Source organism: Trichoplusia ni (genome assembly GCF_003590095.1).
Source record: "Trichoplusia ni isolate ovarian cell line Hi5 chromosome 8 unlocalized genomic scaffold, tn1 tig00001655_group7, whole genome shotgun sequence".
NCBI classification, from domain to species: Eukaryota; Metazoa; Arthropoda; class Insecta; order Lepidoptera; family Noctuidae; genus Trichoplusia; species Trichoplusia ni.
Window position 1 is genome coordinate 1 of NW_020799652.1, and position 27,362 is coordinate 27,362.

Here is a 27,362-nt window from a genome sequence, read left to right on the forward strand (position 1 = left end):
CAATGTGGGACGTTCGAGAACTATAGACCGGTCACCGGATGGCACTAGAAAGTTCTACGAACTATATTGTCTACTTACCAGTCCCGCCAATATAATGATTCCTGAGATCACAGCCACGACAATGCCTGCTACCATGCCGGCATCGCGGCCGCTACTTGAGATTCCTGTACCAGTCTTTGGAGTTTCAGGGATACCTAGAATGAGAAAAATACAATCATTAATGTATGTTAAAATGACACGTTCTGTTGTTAAAACCTTGCAATGTATTCAACACACGAAGAGAAAGTTTCATGATTTTAATTCACTTCACGAATTTAATTATAAATGGACCAAAAGTGTAAAGTATTTATAAAGAGTTACATGTAAAAAAATATAAATACGTTGCAAAGTTTTTATAATTGACTGAAGATCAGTAAAAAAAAATTTTGGGGTGTTGAAAAACAAATGAAATTCTTCCACCAAAAAAGCAGTAGAGGTGATTTGCGAAAGTAAATGTTAAATTAAAGAAAGCAACGTTAAGAACAAATGAATAACACAGAAGTGAAGAAATGAACGAATATTTTTTTTTGTTAAATCAAATAAAGTGCAAACTAAAAGAAATACATATTGGCTTTGGTTAATTAAACATATTTAGGTAGGTATACCTAAGAACAAATTTCCTGGTATAGAAAAACAATATTTATTCAATGTCCATCTTCGTTCTGTAGATTATTGTCAACAGTTTAATAGAAATATTAGAAGAAGTATGACGACAATGTTATATTGACGTATTACCACATCGCGGTGCACAGTGCGTAAATGTTTTCAATTTTCTTACATCTAATTGTCAATTTAACTTCATGTACGCGCGGGCGTCTTAACCCGATCGCACTAGACATTCTATTTTAAGCTAGTGTCAATGAAACGTGCCAACAAATAATACTTAACTAAAATATCCTAACCTACTTTCACATAACACATTTCAAATATTTGCTTGTTGAATAGATCATTATATCATAATTGACAACGTTGATTTGTATCAAATAAAACAGGGCAGGATGTTCATTGTTTTGTTTAACAAAACCTAGGTCTGAATTAGAATATAATGCACCCATGCAGGTACCAAGTTTTCGAGTCGAGTGACTAGGTAACATTTTATTCAATGCCGTTCGTAAACAATTCAGCTTCAATTAACTTAATGGTATCTATGCACTATGTTTATTGTCAGTTGTCTAATTAAATTCGAGTAAAATTGTTGCTAATGTAACCAAATAATTTGCCATATTGTTAGTTGCAAAACTGTTTGTTAGTATTAGTAATCACAAACGAGACATTATGCGACATGCACCCAGCTCATAATGAATCTGTGTGTCTTCCCGTCATCTTAAATGTGATGTTTCCGACTTTAGCACAAAATTAAATAAAATTATAATACGTTACCCTCGAGATTTAAGTTTTTCAGGGCGTCTGGCAAATTAACCAAACTGATTTTTTCAAAATTATAATGAGATTCTTTGACGGGTTTCTCTGTGGCGTCTGGAATCCTTTCCAGTGCCACTCCTTTCAAGAACAGATCTATAAACTTCTGATTCTTGTTTCCCAGATCTTGTTGATCAGTTTCCCAATACGCCTTCATTGGCTCAGCTTCGGGGTCCACTGTGGTCGTGACTGGAGCCTCTGTCTCCTCGGGCGCTTCAGTTGAATCTTCACGCTTCAAGAGCCACGTCCCAACTTCAAGAGAAGGCCTAGCCCTTCTCTTTTTATATTCACCATATGTGTCAAGCTTTCCCGTTAATCATTCGCATTCAAAATAGTTATACATCGGTTTGACAACTAGCAGATTGACATGCCTGCAAATCAGTCAAGGAATCCCAAGTTGAAGACAACAAGATATTGATTGATCATTCACAATGAACTGTTGTTATTGATGGCCGTGGATGACTATTAGTGATGTTCGATACCATTACCTTATGTTTATATGGGCGAATATTTATCTTATCAAACGATGTGATTAGGTGAATCAACCCATCCATGAAGCAATCTTAAATCATAATCGTGGCGTTCGATCAAAAACAATAATAACTCAAATTATGGATAAAAATATAACACATCTGAAAGCACCTTGCGTTGCAGTTGTTAAATACGTTCACTTTCGTTCCGGCGAACTTGGTTTTAGTGGTAACATATCGAACGCCACGAAACTGATTTATTAACAAACGTAGCGAGACAGATTAAAGGAGTAAACGGGTATAACGATAATTGTATGTATGTCACCAAAAATACTCACTGGTTACAGGTTTTTCCTCGATTACTACAGTTTCATTTGAACCAATAGTCGGTTTATTATGCACCTCCACATCTGGTTTTATTGCATCTGTAGATTTTATTAAATAAACAACTTAAAAGTCTTCCAAATCCTTGTTTTCAATGTGAGTTATTGGATAGTAACTTGTATGTTGATCACACAGCGAAATTATTTACACGTAAGCACGGCACACGCGACTCTTACGGAGTTCCGATATGGAATGAGACGGCCCGAAAACCGGTCGCGTGTAACCGCCATTGACGTCCCACCACCGGGCCTTTCTGTCAATTTAACTGAGCGCGATCCGGCTCGCGCTTACAAACCGTACATTGGTTAATTCTAACTGGTGGATGCATCTAGATTAGAGATTACTTGTTGCTTTCAAAATTGTTTCATATCAACTACAGTAGTTTCAACGCTTCGATTCTTAACTATTTTTGACGAGCTCTATTTTGCGGGTGCATTTACTTCTTTATGTTAAATAATTTAAGGTATATTCTCCTCTTATCCCTGTATTAAAGACCAATACATTTAAAAGTTTTATAAGTATACATTTTAAACACGTTTTGATACATGTCAAAATTATAATTAAAATAAGCAACCCAGTGTGAGGTAACATCGTTGCTTGCATGCGCATGCGTCGTGCCGGATCGCGTGAAGCACCTCTGAACAAAAGGTGGCGTGATGCCGTGACGTCACGTCGCCTTATTCGCCAACTGTTAGACTATTGGGCGTGCCATGTTTCCACACGATCGCTAGTACATCAAGTGGGTCTGTTCGGTGCATGAGCACTCATGTGTGAGGTCACAGGTAAATAAAAAATGTCGTCATGACTCATTGATGTTATGACGAACCATTACCAAGTCAACAACCAAAATGTTTTTACCAGCGATGCTCAGTCTTATCTTTCTTCACATTTATTTGTATATACTAAGAATTCTATTTTTTACTGTCATATTCAGCGACCTTGCTAGCCAGAAGAAAGCTGGCAATTGATAAAGCCGAAAATATCTTATCAAATAAATCCCCCAATCCCAAATTACCCACTAATATGTATTTCCGTGGTGTGATTTATGTAGGTAAATACAAATTGCGAATCGACGCGATACGAGCTACTCGTAAAACATTCCTTATGATAACAATTCGATTAGGTATAAACAATGAGTAATAACTGTTACGATTCTTTTAATTGATTAACACTACAAGATAACGCCTAGCCGCGGTATATTCCGACCAAAACATGGAAGTTTCGGCGAGTATCAGTCATACTAAAATTTAACATCAATAAAAAATATCGTACGATGTGTCGTCATGCGGTGACGTGGCGTTACGCGGCGGCCGCGGTAGGCCACTGATTCGTCCAAGTATTTTTAAAATTCACATCAATGTTCTAGTGGCCTTGCCACTGCATTGTGTTACGAAAAACTATCGTCACAAGGACCACATTCACAGTTCATATTTGTTTTCCTTTAATGTCACGCCACATCTGACGCAATCACTCGATAATGTGATTAGAATTTGATGAGTAATTATAAAAAAGATATCAAGCCACTCCGTGTACAGTTACAAAAAGCCGCCAGACGTAAAGAACTCTTTAAGTTTTAAATTACTGCTGACGATAATAAATCTTAAAATGAACCTTGAACTTTTACTCATTTTTATCTTTATGGAGGCAAAAACGTGTACTTGTACAAGTAAATATAAAGACGTTCCGAATTTGTACAGACAACAACTTCCTTGATTAAAGACTCCGTACAACAAGTACTCACTGTAGCATCTTATTGATCATGCGTTCAATCAATCATTACTAAACGTTACCAATCGTACTAAATGTCTTTTTTATTGACCCATTCAATTGTGCTCTAATCAAAAGATAAATGTATTCAATGAACGAGCATACATCACATAAACAACTTCTCATATAAGAGGGAAGCTTTTATGTTCATTTCCTTATAATACGGTTGGAGGAAATCCCGAAGACCGTCTCCTGATATTCCTATTCTTAGACGAAGGCCAATATTAAATCAATAGGGGAATAACCAATAACCCACCTTTGACGCAATACTTGGCTATCGTAGTATTTTGTTATCAAATACACTGGTAACTGATGGCCTAATTAGAATTTTCTATGGTCCTTATCTACACGTGGAAAACGATTAACAGTTTTGTAATCGAGAATATTCTAGAACTTCCAAATAATTTTGTCCGTAACATAGATTGCATGGCTATAGCCAGTCCTTTTACACGTACATACTTATAGAAAGTTGTATTATTTTATTAACTAGGTATGGTATCTGTCATCAATCGTATGATTGCTTGTGGTATTATATGTCTACTAATATAGTTTTCCCAATTACCGTACTTCATGTAGGAATACATTATTTAGCTCTTAGATGGATAGAAAGTTAGCATTGTACTAAACAGAATATCCTAAAGTGAATTCCTGGTGACTCTTGGCGCATCTAAAATGAGGGACTATTCTACCGAATAATTTTTTACTAAAGTGGACTCGTAATTTGATTATAATATGTTTTTTAAGTACAGGCAAAAATACCGTCTTTTAAAAGAACTTAAGAATAACATGAAAAGTAACACAAAAAGTTCCATCAATAAAATTTGTTAGGAGTCTTATTACTTGTCCCGATATAAACTATTCGCACTGTTCACTATTTAAAATATATTCATAAAATGGCTGTCTAGATTTATTTGAATTCTATTTTTTATAATTGATGGTAGAACCACGTCATTCTCACATAAATTTATTCTCTTACGCACGTTCAGGATATTTTACCTCAATAATTCCTGGTTAGCCTTACCTGTTTCTCAGACTGGGAAACACTATGTTCGTAAAATGATTTGTAGGTACTAATTGAATTAATCGCCTGTAAAACTGAACAACAATATTTAACGAGCCTAATTATTAGGGATTTTCAAAAAAACAATTTTATTTAGAAATTTCCTTCCTTCTTCACCTATTTAGGTACCTATAAAATTCTATAATAAATTCTATACATTACATTTATTGACACGTGCCATAATTAGAATAAGCACGTGCTTTAACGTAAATTCGACGTGCCAATATTGATAACATTGTTTTAATTGACTGGGTACTTAAAATAAGTTTCATTATCTACTTAGAATACAAAATTTACATCGGATTGTACCTTTACGGTTGGGTTAAAATAATATCAATACATACTCAAGAAAGATATTAGGTTTTGTCCAATTTTTCAAGAGAGGTTTTGAGTTCGTTCGAAAAGACTTAGTTTGATTTGGTATTGTTTTTTGTTCGTTGGAGAAGGCGATAGTTCTTCGCGAGTAATTCCTCGGTAAGGATAATGGTGATGATCATGATAGCCCAGTGTTATTTCGAAAACGTGCTTTTAATACGTTGAATACACCTGCGACAAAAACTAATGACTAGCAAATTTAGTGCACGTGAAAAACATTTGTATTTTGTAAACAAAAATATTTTACGTCATGACCCAAGTGTTGTTATCAAATTTAAATATCTATAATTATGATTGAATGGAAATCTATTATTTATTATTAAAAATCACTCAATTTCAATCCTAATTAATCCCTCGTTCATTAATATGCTTCGCCTTAGATAAACTTAATTCACATCTGATTTCCCTACGTAATCGATAATTGGATGTAATAAATCAGATTATGATAAAATTCCTGTCTGACCGATATGTCACTTTGCAAAACTTTCCGAAAAAAATAAATAACACGAAATATTTAGTGCTAGTCATGAAACTTATATGTTGGCTAAACTTCTTTTGCGTATCAGCTTTTCTTGCTAACGATTAGCGATCGTCCAAAATTATAAAATTACAGTATTTTCATTCGCTTCTGCGCCAAGAGTCGCGGCTATATTTTGAGATCTCTACACAGGTACCCCAGACGTGAGAGTGGGAAATTCTTTAAACCAAACACCATAGTACGACCACTAGCAAACCGTCACTTGTACCTGGGTACCGATAGACAATCGAACCACTAACGAGTAACTGTCTCCATTGTTATTGTATTACTACATTGTTTTCACGAGTAACACACCACGGATTCAAATCATTTGAAACTCAGCTTACAACACAATAAACTGTAAAGCAGAAATAATGTTTACGAAAGTCACTCAAATTCGCCTCATAGACATTACCCAGACATTTTAGACTGATCCAGAATATTTGATAGTTCGCCAAATCGCCTAGGAACTGAGATTTTCAAAGCTGTAACTCTTATAAGACCATGAGATGTCTTTTCGGTTGTATAAAGCCCCGTGCTGTCGGACAATCTAAATTTATACTAGCAAACAAGACACCTTACATAAACAGTTTGATATAAATAGGAACCGTACTAAATGTGCGCACGATGTTGTTTGTTACAGCGCAACGTAGATGGATCATGTCGCATATTCCATAATATGACTTAACGTACGATCAGAGATGAAATTAAAATTAAAAATGCTTTGAACCATCTCTGTGCTTGTTTCATAACAAAAAGCGGATAGTTTACGGTAATACAGCGTGTAGTTAAAATACGGCCTTCATAAAATTTCCAATCATTTTATTCTGACAGTCATGTATCGATGTGACAAGTACAATTTGGAAGCAGCGTCTAGTTGACGTTCATTAAAATAATTGCCAGTGTCATTGTTTTAAAAAGTACCGAATAAACACTAGGAAATAAATCGTTTTCAAGGCGCTCATTGACGACACTTAGCGTTGCTTGTGCGTGAATATAGATTCAACTATTTACGATATCACTACTTGGTTATAATTTTATTGTAGGTTCAATTATGCAATCGGTCTTCTATTGATGTCATACTATTCACAAGCCAAAAGAAGACTGTTGCTAGATAAAAGTGCATTTTGTGCAATGGCATTCACTCTCGCTTTCATTGCACTCATGATCCGATTTTAGCCATATGGCGTAGGTGTACTATGCCATATGACTACATGTATTTTTTTACCACTGCACAGTGATAACCATTGTGCAGGTTAGGTATTTTGTTTTATATATGCAGGTATACTTCACTTCTTCTTTTGTCAGTCAGTCTGTGCTTCCTTTAAAAAGTCCAAACCGACAGCGATAGAAAAGTCGAATGTCACGAGCATCATAGGCTCAATATGGCTTCAAATCTTAAAATTCTTTATAAACGCGCGGACACAATTGAATACAAAATAAAACACGATCCAATATCTTCGTGGCGCCTTCAATAATAAAAGTGTACTTACTGTCTTCGACGCACATCTGGTTGTCGGGCAAGAGTCTGAGTCCGTTGGGGCAGGCGCAGGAGACACGTGGTGCGTTGGCGGCGATGCGGGGCGCCGGCAGGCAGAGATGGGAGCAGTGACCGTTGACAGCCGCGCAGTGGTTCACGCCGTCCGGTTGGCGGTACGGGTGGTATACGTGGATCACCATCGGGTTTTGGAGCTGTAGGGAAAGTTAAATAAGTATTTTGTTCTGGAAGCCTGAGATACGATAATCTTACTTAAAGAAGCGATCTTTACTGTACAGACTACTATGTAATGCATGTAGCTTTTATTACAACTGCAATCTTTGATTTAGAGGAAGTGGTAGCTTTATTCTTTTCCTTCAGGGCTGGTTAGAGATATCGGCATATATGTTGACCTTTTTGAACCTAACCTTGATGTTATACTAAATCGAAAAGCTTGAACATGATTCATGTCAGTAGTTACAGCTCTCTGCATGATTCTGCTAATTTTAAGCACTTTTTATCTGCTTAATCAATTTCAAGATCAAAAATCTTACTTATATACTGACGCACGCATAAGATTATATTAATATATTTTTAAGACCGGTCTATTGTATTAGTTACAACATTTTCCTATAGTGACTTAACAAAATCCCAAAATATTAGCTCGTAAAAAAACTACTTTATTAACATTTTAACGGCACAATCCTATGTACCATGACATTTTGCTGCATGTTTTTCTTGCTGTATCCCCATTACATTCATATAAAAGTTCGTTATAATAATGCCTGCCTGGAATCTGGACAATAGGCTTTTTTCTACTGAGAATAAATCGAATAGCTTGGAGTTTCTAATGATTAATCATGAAAAAATATGTTTTTTATTAAAATAATATCGGATAAAAATAATTTTTTTTAAAGGAAATCGGCAAAATTAGGCTTTTAATCACATGACACCTTACACCAGTCAGAGAAATATGACGTCACGCCTCGCGAAACGCCATGTTGAAGATGTCATTAAAAAATAAGTTATTAAGAATTTGATGCCATGACAGTCTTGGCTTTTTTGGGGAGAATTTTTATTTCGTTCTTAAAAACGCAATAATAGATACTGAGCTACAGTTTTAAACAAATTTCCATATTTAGTCGACTAGTCAATCTTCAAACTTACATTATGAGTAGGAGTGATAGCTTCAATATCTTTTCCGTTGAACTTGTTCGCGCGGTAAACAGCAGCCTTGTCCCAATCGGTCCAGTACACCCAGTCTTCAAAGGTAGTGATGGAGAATGGATGACGTAACACGTCTGTAGAGTATAAGATCACCCTGCGCCCGGTGCCGTCGTAGTTACATGATGATATCATGTTCATTTTGGCATCCACCTGCGTGATAAAGTAATTAAGTGATAAGTAAGATATTGTCTGGTCAATAAGTAGGATAATATGAAACGAAATCGTTTTGTTTTTGTTTTATATCTGTAAATAGTGTGTTATGAATACGATCCGCTAAAATGTAATTTGTATGCAATCAAACAAGTCAACAGAAACAATTTTTTGCAAGTCTATACTAGATCCCGCTTTTGGGCAGTAGGAGTAAGGAATTCCTCTTCCAAAAATCTTCTTTTGGCTCGCCTACACTTTTCCCGTGTCTTTAATTTCAAGGTCTTATTTAAAAACTGACTTGTTCCTTGTTTTTCGTCTATAATGAATCCTAAACCTATTATAATCATTTTAATCATTGTTATCATAAGTTGTAACATTCGGATCTTCTATTAATCCACTTTAGATAATGTAAGGCGATTGTATTACTTCAATAATCCCAAAATTGACATTTTAAATCACGATCAGTTTAATGATTGCCATAAATTACATATGTACATTTAGGCTTATTAGCTTACTATTTTATATTTTACTGAACAATGACTAAACAATTATAAAAGGCATAAATAATGTGAACCTCATTGTTTTTAGATAGTCATGATTTCTGCGTTTAAAAATCTGAGTATCCGAATGACAACAAAAAGCTATTTATTTACATATTTATATCTATATGCCGAAAATTTATGAATATTCTTATGATGAACAAAAAGTATTAGTAAGAAATATAGGAAAGGAAAAATCCTTAAAAGTCGTAGAAAATATTTATGTAGCTACGACATACACAGTGATTGATCGTGATAAATATTTATATTTTTTGTACATTTTCATCAATCAAGTAGGCCTTCCGCCTCTTAAATATTTGGCACGTCTAGAGGTGTGGTTTGTGTACCTAGTATATACTAGGATGATAAAATACAAACATCTACGTACTACGGTATTTACGTCACCGGTTATCTGAACCTAATTCTTTAGATAATAGCGCCTTGAACTGAGCTGAACTATTACTACGCGCTTCGAATTTTAAATGAGCCACGGTTACACGTAACTTTTGTATTATTTGAAAATATTATAAACAACTGAATAAAATATCTTTTCTTTCATGGCAATTTGTATACCTTCCACATTATCCTACATGATCTTTTAAAATTCATTCAAAGTAACTCCTGCGTAAGTTGATTATTTTATTTGTTTAATTTTCCTTATAGTTTTTTCGGACTTAAACATACACAGGTAAATATTTGACAAAAAAAAAACACTTACCCAATAAACACGTTTGCGCACAAGGTCCAGTGTAAGGCCGTTCGGCCATTTGACGTCATGAGATACGATAGTCTGCCTGTGAGAACCGTCCATACCAGCTCGCTCGATCTTCGGCACCTGGCCCCAGTCGGTCCAATACATCCATCTAGGAAAAAACACATTGATAGTCTTTATTTCAAGGTCGATAAGGTTGTTTTTTGTATGGCCCTATCAAAAGCCATTCGATAACAATTTGTATTTAAAAATCTAGTCTATATAAATATTGAATGAAAGCCAAAACTATTTATACAAAATAATTAAATACAGCGTCAGTTTATAAATTTTTATTCATTAGCACTAGTGGTCGCCCAGTGGTCGAAATTCGACCATATAATAAATTTAAATTGTAAGTGACTTAATATAAATTATTAAAATATAATATTCAAACATTATTAAGGTTCTACTGTCGAAAACTAAACTACTATAACCACAGATTTGACCAAGACTGTTATTTGCCAATTTCTTTTTTGAACAAATTATATGAAATTAAAAGAAAATATGTTTACTAAAACAAAACATGCTATAAGAAAAATCATGCGTTAAAAATACTATCCATTAAGAGCATTTTTTATCGCATATTGCAATATTTGTTAATGATTTAAAACTTCTCTGAAAATGTTTTTTGTAAAAACTCTTTCATCGTTTGCTAAATGTACATATGTACATCAACAACCCACTGCAGAAATAGTTTTTGTGAATGGTGTAACATGCTGAAATCATCTCTAATTGCAAGTCGATAGGCTGTATACTAAAGCATGGTTAATTTATTTCTGGGTGCTCTTGAATTAGATGTAGTTGGTGTATTATGAGCAATATTGACATGCCACCCAGTATCACTGTTGGGAAAAAGCAGTGGGTATGCTAAAGGGTCTAATGATGAGTCCAAAACTGAGATATTCTTAATTATACCATTAACTTTTGAAAAACAAATCATATTTCTTTCAAAAGGTGGCTCACCATCAACTGTACTAAATATTACTGCTACATCAGTTTGAACTGCATCATTAAATCGGCGTAGATCTAAATCATGATTTACTTTAATGAGCATACAAATTTCTTTGTTTTGATTTTCGACTCTCTGACAATGATCTTTCATTGCAATGAATGACCGCACAAAAGGATTACTGCGTTCCAATTCCAGTGAAATTTCATGCTTTATGTTGTTGTTACATGTTTGGTTAATAACAAATAATAAACATTCTTGTAATCTATAATTAATGGCAGTGTCAACATCATAAAAATATAATTGTGCAAAACATGGTGAGCGACCATATGCGGCAGTCATTGGGCCTGATCTGTGATAAAAAACATCATGTATTTTGAAATGATACACTCCACTTGTAACTGCCTCAGCAACTTTTGCTTCGGAGCTAACCATAGCAAAACATGAATTATATTTCCTAATATTTTCAAAATAATTTTTTGTTTACTTTTTATTGAAGTTTCATTTGAAGTAAGTCCATCATATAATGATTTAAAATATTCATTTTGACTTAAGGGTGGTAATATTGCTTTACCCTTGTGACAACATGAAGTGAATGCAGTTCGGTCGCCTAAAGTCACTTCAGATTCAAAATGTTTCGCATTGCAAAACCTGCACTCTAAATTCATTAATCCACAATCATAACTGAAAAACACATTTGGAATGACATTGAGAGCACATTTAAATGCATCTCTCAAAATCATATTACTATCTTATACTACTGATGGGGAATTATTCCTTCCTCTTAGAGAAATATTCCTTCTTATTTGTCTCTCACTCCGGTTCGTTAATGTTCTATGTCGAGGCACAATTAAAGTTCTTTCATCAAATTACTGAAATCAAGAAGAGAAAAAGTTTTTGCCTGTATGGTGATTTGTTAATTCTGATAATTCGTACACAAAATCACTTATTTATCCTAAAGTATACGCAATTACTGAAATCGTAAACTATAGCAAAAAAAATTGTACCTGAATGTTGTTAGGTATTGCAGATTGCTGCTACAGAAGACAGAAGTCCTCAAAAGACGACACAACTCACATACACAACTCATATAAATTTGTATAAGCGCTCAGTATTTCACGTAGTATTCGTAAACTTTTAAAGTTTGAAAAACTTTCAAACTAAAGTTTAAACATGTCAATAATAGACAAAAGAACTATTTGACCACAGACTCCACAGAGTATGTATGCGTGTGTCAAATGCATGCTGGTTAGTATAATGTTTTATTAAATATTTAATGTATTTGTTATGCATTATTATTAAAATATTTTTTATATTAAATGAGGCAAATAAAACTTTTTTTTTGAGTACTCTACGCCTATGCATAAAATGAAAATCAAAAGAAACCATTTGACCACAGAGTATGTATAGGCAAATATATACATATTTTTGATATGTCAATGTCAGTACTCTATGTCTATGCACAAAATGAAATATAAAAGAAACATGTGTGTGTGAAATGCATGGTAGTGTGTGTAATGTTTCTATGTCTACGGACAAAATTAAAAACAAAAGAAACATGTGTGTGTGAAATGCATGGTAGTGTGGGTAATGTTTTATTTATTGATTTAATGTACTTTAGAAGCATTATTATTGAAAAATATTAGCGTTCTGCACTTCTCCTGCACATAAACTATAAGTGTGCCAAATTTTATGCTCCTGCGACCGCGCAATTTTTGTAAAAAGGGGTACAAAGTTTTGGCATCACGTATTAATATATAGATTTCGTAGTAACTATAACGCATGTATAACGTAAACAAATCAAGTATCCACTTAGAGCATGTGTGCTAAGTAACGTTCAGGTAGAAATCTTCCATTCTTAGCTATGAAGTAAAGCTAATTGATCTACTGATATACCTCTATAATACGCATACATAAATATGCATATTTATACCTAGAGCTAATTATAATACGCATGGTTTTATGTAAGTAGATTTCCAAGCGAACATCAATCAATTACTTCACTTGTCTATTGCCTCAACTAATAACAGCAATAACAGCTACTTTTGCAATTCGAAACGACCCAAAATAACGCAACATTCTTGCCTCAATTGATCTAATTTGCCGTCGAACAAATGCCATTTGGCGTTGTCGTGTTTAATAAACTTCGGGCAATAGGTTAAATGTTTGTTGTTACAGGCAATAGTGTAGTTTGTTGCTATGTAGTCAAGATTTAATGTAATCAAGTTTGTGATCTTAATTGTGTTTTCATATTAACATAAAACTTATTTGATTAAGGTAACAATATCATTCTCAGGTGATTAAAGGCAGATGAATCATTATCTGTAAATTGACAGGGTAATAATGTTAGTCATTTCAAGGGAGGCGATAACGACTACTTTTTGCGTTTTAATGATACTGCAATCACAGGCACTTTTTATCGACGATTAAACCTTTATCTTAACTAGTTTTTAATTGGATATCTTTGTTATATTATGCAAGCACTTATTTCTTTTAATAAATGTCTTCAATACTCTCAAAACAACTACTTTATTCCTAAATAACGCGAAGGCCCAGATAATTTTAGAATAACACACGAATTACAAACGTCTATTTTTTTGGATTTTCCGTTTTCGGCAATAAATGTGTTTGATAATTCAGCTAAATACTGCCGAGCGTTTTTCTCAAAACGTTTTTTGTTTACAGCCTTTGTTCTTTAGCGGATAGAATTGTTTTCTTACCCGTCGAGAGGATTAAGAGCAATTGCCCTAGGTTCTTCTAGTTGATCCCTAATTAGGATCTTCCTCATGTTGCCCTGTAGATCAGAGAGTTCGATGTGGTTCTTGCCGGTGTCAGTCCAGTACAGATGGTTGTAGATCCAGTCAACTGCGAGCCCGTCTGAAGTAATCAGCTGGTCTCCAATCACCACGGTCCGCTGTGTACCCTCGTCTATTGGTGCCCTGATATAGGAAAAAACGATTATGAATTTTAAACATTTTCCTCCATTGTGTTATGAATACTTTGTTCTAGATCAAAATTTAGATAACGATATTAAATCAGATTTACCTGTTAAGATAACAAGAATTATAAATAGCAAACTATTAATTGATTGACTTTGAGATTATACAGTCAATCAAGTTTCCATATTTTTTCCTTGAACTAATAATACATTTGGTAGCTATTAATTATACTATATTAAGATTTAATCAATGAAGCTTTTATGTGTTTTCCTTAATTATGAGGATAATTTTAACATGTGCTGTCTATAATAACAGGAAAACTACTTTATTCAGGGATTTCAAAAACTTACTTGTATATTTTCTCATCAGTAACATCACTCCAAAAGATCATTCCGGTTCTGAACACATAGTCTAATGCCGTCGCTGACTTGGTATCATTAACTATAGCGACCATTTCATGGTGATCTAGGCTGATTTTGCGGATGTCAAAACGTCTGGCGAAAAGTAATGATGGATGGCCTTCGGTCGCCTTGCACCTGGTGCGGTCCCGAGGGTCACGAGCATAACCAGCGTGGCACTCGCACTTGAAGGTTCCTTTCTCGTTGATGCACATTTGGGAGCATGCGCCTGGGTCGGAACATTCATCTACATCTGAAACAAAGAATAATTCTGTTTAAATATCGTCGATATATTTACCGTAGGTACTCTAGCTTTTTCGTTTTCACTGTATGGCAATGCTTGCCTAGCCTACCCTAACCTCTACCTTAACCTGGATCTGAAAAACTATTTTATATTATGATTTCGAGATATAATGGTCGTGTAGAAATAATTCGAAAAAAAAATTTCAAATTACAAAGTAAGTAGTGTTATTATTAATATTGGTGAGATCGCATCAAGACAAGCATCCTTAGAACTTATTTGGGTTACCAAAAAGAAATAGCTACAAGAGTTAAAAAATGAAAAATATTTGGAATTCATTTCAACCATCATTAGAAGAAAGTATTTATAAAAAACTCATAAGTAAAGATTATGTCAAATAGTATCACCTTATCGACAGTCACATCGCTACGTGCCATATTATAGAGGCCTACGTAACATATTAAGCCTATTGCCAAAATGTAAATAGATATCTGTAAACCATGGGGATAATTGATATTTAATCGAATTAGAATAACAAAATTACTCAGATATAGATCTGAGTGTGTCGGGGAAAATTTCATGTGAAAATTGTACATTGTTATACAAAGCCTGCATAGTCAGCTACGAAATGGAATATACGAAGAGATAAAATAATCAGTGACGTCAACAAGTTTGTTGATAAGTCATGTGTAGAATTCTGGTATTCCAGTTCTTTTAGTACTAAAAGCTAATGAGTCTTGTAAGTGTTCTGTTTCTGTATATGCTCTCTAATAGCTCACAATAATAAAACTACAGTATTAAAAATAAGGTATTACCTTCACAAGTCCTATTATCCACAAGTTTGAATCCTTTATTACAATCACAGTAGTATCCAACAGGAGTGTCGACACATAGCTGAGTACATCCTCCATTGTTCTTCGCGCATTCGTTTTCTCCACACCTGTCTCTCGGTTCGTCTTCAAAGTTGGGACAATCTGGGTGTTTATCGCAAAGTTTGGAAAGGGGTATGCACATGCCGCCGCCGCAGTCGAACTGAGTCGTTTTGTCGCAAACTGTCTTTTTAGTTGCTGAAAATTAAAAGGAATAATAGATTAATTGCCTGTTTCTTGTTTACTGTTTTTAAGTTTTATTTTAGGAGGAAAACATAGCTTACAAGTTAAACTTATAAAATTTCATTGCCATGTATAACATTATCGCGGAAAATTGTTTAGTACATACCTAATCTACGGATTTGATAAATATTTACTCAAAAGGAACAAAAATGGGCCAACTCTATTAAGAAATAAATACTTACTGCAGTTCGCCTCATCGCTGCCGTCTGGGCAATCTTTGTCTCCATTACAGTACAGCGCTCCAGGGATACAACTATGGTCCTTGCACTGGTACTGGTCTAGTCTGCAGGTGACGTTGCCGCGACACAGCTGAGGATCTTCGTCTCCGCCATCAGGACAGTCACGGTCACCGTCGCAAACCCAGGCCTTGTGGACGCAAGTCATTCGGTCCTTGCATTCAAATTCAGATGATATGCAAGGTGATCGTACCTTTGGCGTTGCTGAGCATCCCTGGAAACACAATAGATATTTTATAATAATAATTAACAATTAATTACTTTAAAACGACGTCGCATTCGGCGGTGTTTCTATAAGTATCCGTAAACGAGTAAATTTTATTATTCTATAATTTCAGTGTTTTAAGATGAAACAACCGGCACGATTTCCTTTTCTGTATCTTTTCATTCGACTAGCCGAGTAGTTTTATGTATCTGCTTCGATTTAATTTTGAAATATTAATTGCTTTTTTGCTTTATCTCCATACTCTGGCTACTTGTTAAAACAACAGCTTGATTATTCAACATTCTTATTCATATTAGATTACAATACTCACCACTTCATCGCTTCCATCGGGACAGTCTTCAGTACCATCACACCTCCACCAGGCTGATATGCAGTGTCCGTTTCCGCAAGAGAAGTGCGTCTGTGGCTGGCAAGTCGGTGCTGGACACTTGACTTCATCGCTGTCATCACCGCAGTCGTCATCGCCGTCGCACACCCATCGCAATTGAATGCACTTGCCGTTGCCGCAAGTAAACTCGTCCGAACGACACGTCTCATCTGATAAGCCAGGTATTTATTGAATTACACTTTCATTGGTGTTTAAAAGAATTGAATGATGTCGTTACTCGGTACCCTCTTTGTAGTAACATCATCCAAATCCAGGTAATCACATTCAGTCGTGGAAAAATTAATCAAGTACAGTGTCTATAGACGACCTACATTAAACAGTATTGAAGGGTAACGGCACTGAGATGCTCAAGAGCTCTTTTTTCCCCGCACTAAGGAATTGAGTCCTTGTATCACTTAAATTCAAGCCACATGCACGAAAGACACTTAAACTCTGAACTAGCATTTTCGGATCACACAAATGCTTATTCTACACGGGAATCGAACCCGCACACATCTAGTACCGTTCGGTGTGGTGACTTTAGAAAAAGTATACCTAAATATAACATTTAATTTACACAATGCAACAATAAAAACGCTGAAACATGGCATTATTTCCAAGTATAATGAGCACCAAGAGCACATTGAAAGAAAAATGAATGGAGCAAAATGCAGCAGTAATTAAAATTCCTTGAAATAGGTAACATTTTAAGTTGATCTAGTGAACTAGATGGATTAAATTCATGTAGAAGAAAAACTTTTCCTCTGTCAGATGTAAATTTAGCTTTAGAAATTCTTCGATTTTCTTTAAGAACTTAAGAAGAATTAATACCAAATGATACAAAGAATATAGAGAATTGTATGTCGGAAACATCATACAAACCAATGAAGTAATAAGATAAATGATGACATAATCTTGACGAGGCTCAAAGGACGTCGGAAAGCTCCACGTGTATTGAAGTACACACGCAACGTCATCGCTCACGCCACTATCCGGGTATGGGGAGATAAGAATTCGTAGATGGATGAGAGCGTTAATAGAATACAGAGTTTAGTCCAGTGCCTCTACCACGATATCTTAAGGTTTAACTATTGCTGTTGGGAGAGCGAGATAGCCAGTAGTTGCGTCTCCTTTCAACGACGGCAACAGTCCTATTAGGGACTTATAATATACGGGCAGTTCTGCCCACATGATTGATCGCTACTACAAATGCTAATAGCTGAAAGTCGTCATGATATGTTAATCCCTCTCAGTCAAATTTATTCTGAAAGTAAATTGCTATTGGATCATAAGACTGCGTAATTCAAACGGCTTTAATTCCCGGCACTCACTTTGTTTATGACATCATAACTTTTTCAATGAATTAATTAAGCAAACGGAACGTAAAATGTATGTAATACTCAAGGAATTAATCAAAATGTGCTCTTTGGACTGCATTATCTTAAAATAAAATAGACGATAATATATTTAGGTCGGCATCATGCAATTTCCACTTCGTAACAAAATAGCCGATTTCATAACTTTAGATACCACTGAATTGAAGTCACCAACGATATTAAACAATGTTCAGATGATAATTTTGTAAGTGTGTAGTATCACAAATGCTGACCCAGGTATAAAATGTAATGTGAAATGACATTTATAACAATAACTGAGTAATTATGTTCGGCGAACATGTTATATTCTCCGAAAAGTTACACCGCTGAAAACGGGCTGCCCGAAATTAATGAATTACTTTTGTGTTTTTGCATCCCGCGTTCTCATTCTTGTAGACCGATAATGGACGAGAACAAAAAAGCGGAATGTACAATCAATCATGTTAAAAAGTTGGTACCTTTGATCGTTATTCGGGCTTACATAATTACAATTGTATTGAAAGTTATCCCTTACTGCATGCTTTTTCGTCTGATCCGTCCGAGCAGTCCGCATTGTCGTCGCACATCCAGGTGAGAGGGACGCACTCGCCATCTCTCCCTCTGCAAGTGAATTCTTCTGGCCCGCACGATTTCACCTCTGTCAACCCATTCATGCACATGCTAAGTAAGATGCGAATACATTGATAAAGTATCGTACAAATCCCTAAGAAACATTTCCAAATCCCTATCCTCTGATCCTGCCTACTTTAACTAATCTCTTATATTCCTTTAACGTTTGTTTATTGTAAAAGCTACGAAAAATTTCGTAACCAGGACACCAATTACTTTGAGGTTCTTGTTAAAATAATCTATTTATTTTTGTCCCCTATTTATCGTAAGCCTTAAACGAACTTAGCCGTAATTGAGTATTTTCTTTTGCGTTCTAGTTTTTTCTTTGTTTTTAAGTAATTGAGACGTCGAAACTTTTTTTAATAAAACCGTCGGAAAGTTATTGTCTACCGATTACATTACGTGTTTTGCGCTCGTAATTTCATCCTCACATGCTCCGAGTTCTGTGACGATCGATACATTTTAACCCTGATTGAGATGAACTGGGTATCCGACATGCCAATTGCTGTATCATGCTTTCCCCTACGAGAACCATGCTCTTACCGCACTGGTGTTCGTCTGAACCGTCGACACAGTCAGCCACATCATCACATTGCCAAGAGAGCGGAATGCACTGTCCAGTTGTGCACACGAATTTGTGCTCAGGACAACGCCTTTCTGACACTGTATACGAAATTTTGATTGATATCGTGTTTTCCTCATAATACTTTCTGTATCGCCTATTCTCACCACTTTATGATATCAAATTTATTATCCTAGCCGTCTAATTAACTCGGAAATATTAAGCACCGATAAAATGACGCCTTCAGCGCTTTACTTGCCAACTATTTGCTTGACTTTAGTTTAAAAGCAAACAATTTAATGGAATCCCAACTATCTGCGATCCGACATAAATAAATGAGGGGGTTAGCTATATAAACAATTTACGGCGATGTAATTAATCTTACAACATGAACAGGCTTAAAACAAGGCTATCAGTAGCAACTTAAGTTGACAAAGCAAACACGTATAAAATGCAAAGTGTTTTAGCGTAATAATAAATGGTAATGCTAAGCACAGCACGACTAAAATGTAATTAATGATTCTAAACAGTCCCCTTATTAGACTGTAATGTTGTTTTGCGAGCTTCTAACGAAATTCAGCAGACGTAAATTGTGAAAGCTTGGGTGCCGCGTTGAAAACTTTTCGAGGTATTCGTCAGTGTTATTAGCTTAAATGCAGTTGTATACATTCTAGGCGAGTTTAATATTTAGTTATGTAAGCAATGTGTAATCAAACGAAGCTTGTTTTACTGCAGTTACCGTAACAAACCTTTCCAAAATATTCGAACTAAATACATCTATTACCCATCCACTAACTTTATTGTAATTTAATCTAATAGCATGTTCCAAAACAAGTAGTCCAACTGAAATAATATATTTAAGTCTTTACGTAACTTTCATGACTGTCTTTTAAAATGATGGTAAATAAAAATCAGTGAGAAAGATTTATTACGAAGGCTTACATTCACAAGCTTAGGACTACCCTCTATGAGAGACATGGCACCATAAACCTTACTTATCCCGGAAAATAACATTAAAGCCTCGGTGATAAATATATTTGTCAACAGGGACAGCAAAACCAGATTACCTATATAACTTGATATATATAACCAGCATCTACATTGTCGCCTACAAAACATTGCGTGTCTCTGCCAAATAAAAAAGGATTTTCCATTATGTGGGACGACTTACAGTGGCTCTAAGTGTACAAAGTTACGCGCCCGCGGTAGCCATAACCCCACCTCCGCTCGAATAAAACCTTCGCAAACTTTTGCAAGCTTTTTATACACACAGTTGCAGTTTGAGAAAAACAAGGAATTAAAGTCCCTTTGACGCTGGATGAACTCATTTTATAAGTACTTTTGTGAACAATGCTTGCTCGCATAACATTAAAAGTTGATAATTTTCAAGCTGACTCACATAATGATTCAGTAATGTTATTTTTACAAAAATAGCTTGCTTGTTGTGATATTTTTTTATCGATAAAATTAATCATTATTACAAAACAATATCTTTAATCTTCGGTATTTTATCTGTCCTATAATAAAATTGATGACACAGACATTGAGATTCGTCACAATATCTACATGTATATCGTAAATCGTAAAAGGCATGTTAATTTTACGGGTCACTTATATTGAAAAGTGTCGGTGATAAAAATCGCGATTTATAGCGTGACCCTCCTATGGATCGACAAACGTAAAAAAAGGCGAACGCGTAATTTTCTACTCGTTTCACATTTGAATAATGGGGTGGGCAGTCGTTTATTTCATACATTGTCCTTTTTGGGTACGTTTTCGTTTTCAAACATCCCATGGGTAGCAATTTCAAACTGGAAATTTTCTTTTTAATTTTAGTATTATATTCTGCTTTAAAATTGCGCTATTAAACTGTTTCGATAAAAATATTAAAAAAAACCTGACAACATAGGTTTTCGCGTCAGTCTGACATATTTTAACGCTCGGAGAAAAATATTTTCACAGAAAGTTAAGCCGTGCTAAACTTATTGCACTCTGTCATTGCTTCCAAACTTGTCTTGAACTCTAATGTGTCAGTACATTCCCTTTCTCGTCCGTTATCTCATGTGTCAGCCATAAATAAATTAACGCGGTCCTACGCACCCCTTGGAATGGTTAAATTCGTATTACGTGTTTTATTTAAATACCGCAGGCTCTCGGCAAAAATTCATTTGGGGCGACCCTCGGTTCGTCGTGAATATTCGCATTTTTCACATTACGTTTACTGACTTACTTAGGAGGTCATATTTACATACGTGTAATGACTTTTACATAAAAGATTACTCGTAAATCTAAAGAATATTATTGAAACATTTCATTTAATTCTGTTTTGAAAACCATTATTAAGACAATTTGATTGAAACAGGATCCTAAGTTTTGATTATTCTTAGAAGCAGGTGAGTGGGGGCAAAGATTATAAAATTAATCCTGAAAACTTGGTCGTAATTAAGATTTTAATCTACCTTGGAGGTCGTGAGAAGGACAAAATACGCGTATTTCAAAAGTTTGCCCATAAATTTTTAGATTATTATTTTTTACGGTTTTAATTTTTGAATTGATGCCATGCTATTAGGCTGACCTGGCGCCAAATATATAGTTATTACATAAGTTAAATTAGGGCACTCATTAAAATTTAGTATAGGATATATCATCACGCCGATATTGGCTTGGGTGGGAAATGACATAATTTTGCACATAACTATAAATTTTAACTTCTCAATACCTATGGGGTATCTCGTTTTCAATACCAAAGGTCTCATAAACAACCACGTTATTATTATATGCATACATAAAGTTTGATTCTTAAATAAATCGCGACCGAATAAATGATTATGTTGTATTTTCGCACGTACTATAAATAAACTAAAACCACTTACCAACATCAACATACATTAGTCGTGTTAATCTGTGCGACATGTTTAATTTATAAAACAAAATGAATTAAAGCTTTTAATTGTCATAGAGGTCGCAGATGTTTAAAATCAGAATTGTGGTTAATAAAAACTTTTTCGGTTTCTATTAACAAGGGATAACTCGGGTCGGGATCACAGGATCGTCCAGCTTTCATACCCTCGCTGGCTTTGTCATTTGGCGACCTTGTTTTTTCATTGTTCTACGTCTAAACAATAAGCGAGTCACTGCCAACTCGACCCTAAATAAGTAAAGTAAATTTGCTAAAATAACAGTGTTTGCTTTATTTTATACATGCAAATACTAAATAGACGGTGAAGAGAATTCGCTTCATGTTCCTTTTAATGTTTCTTAGAAAACTTTATATTCATTATTATTAGAATTTACTTACAAACATGTGTACTTAACGTCGTTATTTTCTTTACGCTTCCATGATATTTTCATTAATTCACACAACCTAAAGTAAGTTTAATATGTGCAATTTTTTCCCTAAAGAATATATGAAAGAGTTTTATTTAATTAAGTTGGTTTGTTCTTAGTTGTTTGTAGTTGTCGTACAAGTGTAGGTAATTAAGGTTTATACTGACTGCACGTGCCGGGCTCCTCGTCTGAACCATCAGGGCAATCTTTTTCATTGTCGCAGTGCCAGGACAGCGGGATACATCTTCCTGTCTTGCAGCGGAACTCTGACTGCGTGCAAGTGCGACTCTCTGTAATGAAACATTAAATAAATTGAATACACAGAAGCAACCGAGAAAAAAGTACATAATCAAATAGAATACAAAGGTATCCAGCATATTGTTAAGGGTTTAGTTATACAGGTCGCGTCAAGGGTGAATTTTTCATTACTTCTCGGCCACCGCAATTTTGCTGATAAATATTTTCGTGACTCTTAAAAGTCACAGAAAATGAACCTTAAGTAAGTATTTATAGATGTTAATATTTAATGTGGTGACACGGCGAGATGAATCTCACTCCTTTTTAATTTATTTGGAAGATGTGACGGGGAACATGTTGACTCTTCCGAGGGACTTAAATCTCCGCTTATATTGAACCAAGGTAGGTCACTGAACTTTTTAGACAAGCTATATAAAACAGGACAGTATTTTTAGTAGGTACATTAAGGAAAATTTATTTAATTTATCGTTGTAATCTCGATTGATATGAATTGTTGCCGTATGAATATAATTACATAGATTTGAATATATACCTAATTTTGTATGCTGAAATGTGGAAAAGAATATTGAATATCTTAATTCTATTAACGTTATAAGAACTCAGGAGTATACAATTTTGTAAGACAAGAATAAACCATAATATCTTAAATTCCACTATTAAAACTGTTTTGCAGCACCACCCCCAATTTTCCTGAGGCAGGGTATGCCATAAACTGGATCAATCCATTTACGGCTGAAATCACCGTTCAACGTGCGTATAAAACAAGGTTGAAGAAAATTATCGGTGGGTAGCAGCAGCCGGTTATCTCGAGGTGATTCGAGGCGAGGCGGCGGGCACGCGCCGCCAAGCAATTTGTAAACAAAACGCACCCCCGCCGAATAATATCGCTTGCCGAGTACCTAGCCCTTTTACTACAGCCCGCGCTATAAATTCAAGTGTACCATCAGAGATTGCTGAAACGTATAAAGCGGTATTTCGCACCGCACTCCGCGTAAAAACTCCACTAACAAGTATTCACTTCAGTTACAAACTGCTGACTAATTTTATCTTAGAATTTACTGTTACCTTTATGTGTTCGCCGGCAATATGAGATTATAACTTTGGTACGTTTGTATGCAGTACAGCGAGCCGTTATAGAAGTCATCTCGTTACGGTTTATATTCAGTCTTTATAATCTTTTCACGTTTTATGTTAAGTATTCAACTTTCTGTGATATCTTCGTTCTACGGTATATAAAGCACTTGCGTGTAATGAATTTTATCTTATTAATTATGATGTTGTGAATAAATGTTTTCTTAACTCACTAATTTTCAGAAGATTTTTGTTCAGAATTAACTGCCTTTTAATTTAAACTTATAATCTGTTTTGACGTAAAAGTGCGGTATAAGTTTACAGACAATTTCAATGCTCATTTAATTTCTAAACCGGTCTACATAAAACCTGTTCATAAATCTTACTCGTAAAATTATATTCTGAGTTCAATGATCGGTGGTTCATTTATTTTCAGACTAGTGTTTACAAAGTAAGGGAAAACACTAGGTATTAGTCCAATAAATTCGTAGCTTATATTTCGGTGGTATGTCCAATTGGTACTACCATACTAGGTGCATTAGTATGGTATGTGGGAAAGCATATATATTATGTACCTAGTATAGTCTATACTGGTACAGTATATATATGTAGCACCCTCGATGGCAGTAACCGCGCGGTATGCTCCGTCTACCCGTAACAGAATACCCATATCCCGGCGGCGCGCGGCCATTTGCTCGAGTGAAACGTTCACCGTGTAACACCCACATTATTACCTCCTCCACGCCGGAATGTTAATGGCAGCTTCTTCTCGACGCTCTTGCTTCAATCCTTGTTTGAAGCTCTCTACGTTATCGCGCCAACTTTCTCATTAATGTTTTACGTGGGCATCCCTACTGTTAGGTAATTAGCTGCAGCTACATTAGTGATAGCTACTGTTAGTCAAGTTTTGTTTTTTTTCTATTTGGATTATATGTATAATTTAATCCCATACTGAATCATCATAATCCTATTAAAAATCCTAACGAGGATCAAGTATGTAATAGGCAATTATGACGGTAAATTTTGCTGATTAACCTTGTATAGGTATCCATACAGTCGTTACTAGAGAACAAAGAGATTATTCGACAGTGTACAGTTAATTAATCCGTTGGGTACGGTCCCATTAGGCGAACGGTCCTGTCAGACGCAATTTACGCACGCAGTTGTACCGATAGAGATGTGAATCGCTAATCGGGTTCAGGAAAAGGCTGAAGTCTTATTGAGCCTCGCATTCGACAAGTAAGAGAATGGAAGATACGTTGAGCTGCGCCCGTAAGATAAGCTAGTTCGGGATGTCTCTCGAAATGAAATCACTCGAACGCGAAATGGCGACAAAAATTGCTGTCCGCGAAATTGGTTCTGAAGCCCTCCGTATCTGTGATCCTCATTGATGTAATGACGTATCGCGTCCCAACACTATTCGAGTTTCCCGATAACAATTGTGCTCGGTCTTATCTGGATAAGAACTCGATAGTTTCGGCTGCGGTTATCGCTGCTGTAGGTATGCGGCCTGATACTGCACATGTGGTCAACATATTGAATGCAATTATAATAATGTCGAAAAGTTTTCATGTTGCGGTTACATTAAATATTGATAGCTTGGTTAACAGTAATTAATTGTTTGCTTATCACAATTTGTGATAATGATCGTAGCTTACATGAAGCGGAATTATTTATCGTTTAATTAAATTTTCTTCGAATATGTATTAAATGTTTGCATTTTGTCCTCAGTCAACTTTGAATTTTATTTTTGGTAATTCCTTTTCATAAGATAATTCGATATCTTCTTGGTTAAAAATAAACCAATTCGTAATATTCTATTCTGATCTTATGATATTCTACCTGTTTGCTACCGAAAGTCACACCGATTTTACGAGCAAGCTTCAAAAGAATAAAGGTGACTGAACAAGGGTTTTATGTTTCAAAAGAGCTTTGTAACAATCTGTGTACCTATGTAGGTACATGTATTCAAAACGGGTTCACAGTACAGCTATTTTTTTCTGTACCAGGAAATTACTTTGACTCTATTACGTGCGTATTTTTATTCAAAACCATAAATAATTGGGGTCAATCAGTTTGTTCAAAGGTTCAAGGTTTAAAAGCCACTGTCGTTGTGTTCAACCAAATTAAACATCGTGTTAAAGATTCAATTTTCTTCTTTCAACACGTCTCCACTATACCCGACATATTTTAAACAATGTTCGTTGCGAACAGCGAGATGCACAAGCATTAGGCCAAATTGTCCCCAAGATGGCAATAGCGCGAGCAGCGGGAAATTGTATTACCGGGCCTTACTTGCAGCCAACAGCGATGAGTGCATTCGTTACCGACGTAACTGGGAGTTTCGAGCGCACTTGCATATGTAACTCGCCTCTCAGCTCGCATATTGCGCTCTGAGTCTATTATGTCGACCGCATTAAGGTGAGCAACTAAGCAAAAACTGTTATCGGCACCTAGTTGACCCATCTAAAAGGAAATGAGTTCGTGCGCGTAACCAACTCGTAGGAAAGTTTAGAGATTGGTTTTCTACATGCGTAGCGCTCTACGTTACTGCTACGAAAACGGGGTGAGCGTCACATGTTGCTACGACGCGCATCGCTTACGAATTTTACTGCTTGTTCTGTCTTATTGTTGTCGTGTTGTAGCGATATTGTATTTATGAATTATGTACAGTATGCCACATGTCTCTGATCTAGGTAAAAGTTCTTATTTCAAGAAGTATTTGATTGTTCAACAAAATAACACAAAAAACCCAAAATCATTTTATACATCAGTTTTGTTCTATTTTAGGCACACTGTCCATTACGCAACATATATTATGCAAAGTGAATTAGTTTTACAGAGAAGGCCGTTTCAAATTGTATTAAACCAATCTACCGAGTACCGTTTTAGCTGTGTATTAGTGTTTTAGTCTAACAAGACAACTCGGCAACATGTATTATTCACATGTACTTTACTCCTCGAATTAAGAGTTTTGCTTCTAAATTAGGATTAAGTGTCGTATATTATGTCTAACACAAGTTGTCTACACAAAGGACTATAAACCAAGACATAATATAGCATTGTACAAATCTATTCTCTGGGCAGTTGTGAAAATCTAGTTAGAGTTTGGCGAATATTGCCTTAAAGGCTTCGTTACAAACTCAATTTAAGGGACGCCATTCGGTCCGATTGAGAGACATAACGTGGGAATCAAATTGGTCTCAATAAAGTTACGGTTCGGAGTACAGTAAATCATTGTTATTACCTGCATTTTTGTAGTCGTAAGCTTTTGTGTAGGTGTCGTAGTCATCGTCGTAAAGCGTAGCGTCGACCGTCACAGCTAGTGCTACGAGCCAAATAATCCGTGAGAACGCCATGTTCGTCAATCCTTATTACCAAAACACCACTAGAATAAAACGAGAATATGTAATAATAAAAAATACTTTTCGTTTTCGGGTAAAATTCTGTGATTTTTACGGTTCCATTTTTGATGACGTTAACGTTACACGTAGAGATAACTAGCTTACAGCCCGT

At 35.4% G+C, this 27,362-nt stretch overlaps 1 protein-coding gene across 3 annotated transcripts; it reads right to left on the minus strand.

Moving 5' to 3' along the window:
• Positions 1-78: 78 nt before the first annotated feature.
• LOC113506268 (low-density lipoprotein receptor-like) lies at positions 79-27,362 on the minus strand (the record flags this gene model as incomplete). 3 transcript variants are annotated; one of them, XM_026889108.1, is given in 13 exon segments in its annotated part: positions 79-194; positions 2,267-2,353; positions 7,525-7,723; positions 8,676-8,885; positions 10,143-10,287; positions 13,845-14,063; positions 14,414-14,714; positions 15,518-15,769; positions 15,997-16,264; positions 16,587-16,813; positions 19,172-19,291; positions 22,685-22,807; positions 27,094-27,362. In XM_026889108.1, coding segments are annotated over 13 exon segments (2,379 nt in total), but the record flags the coding sequence as incomplete, so codon positions are not given.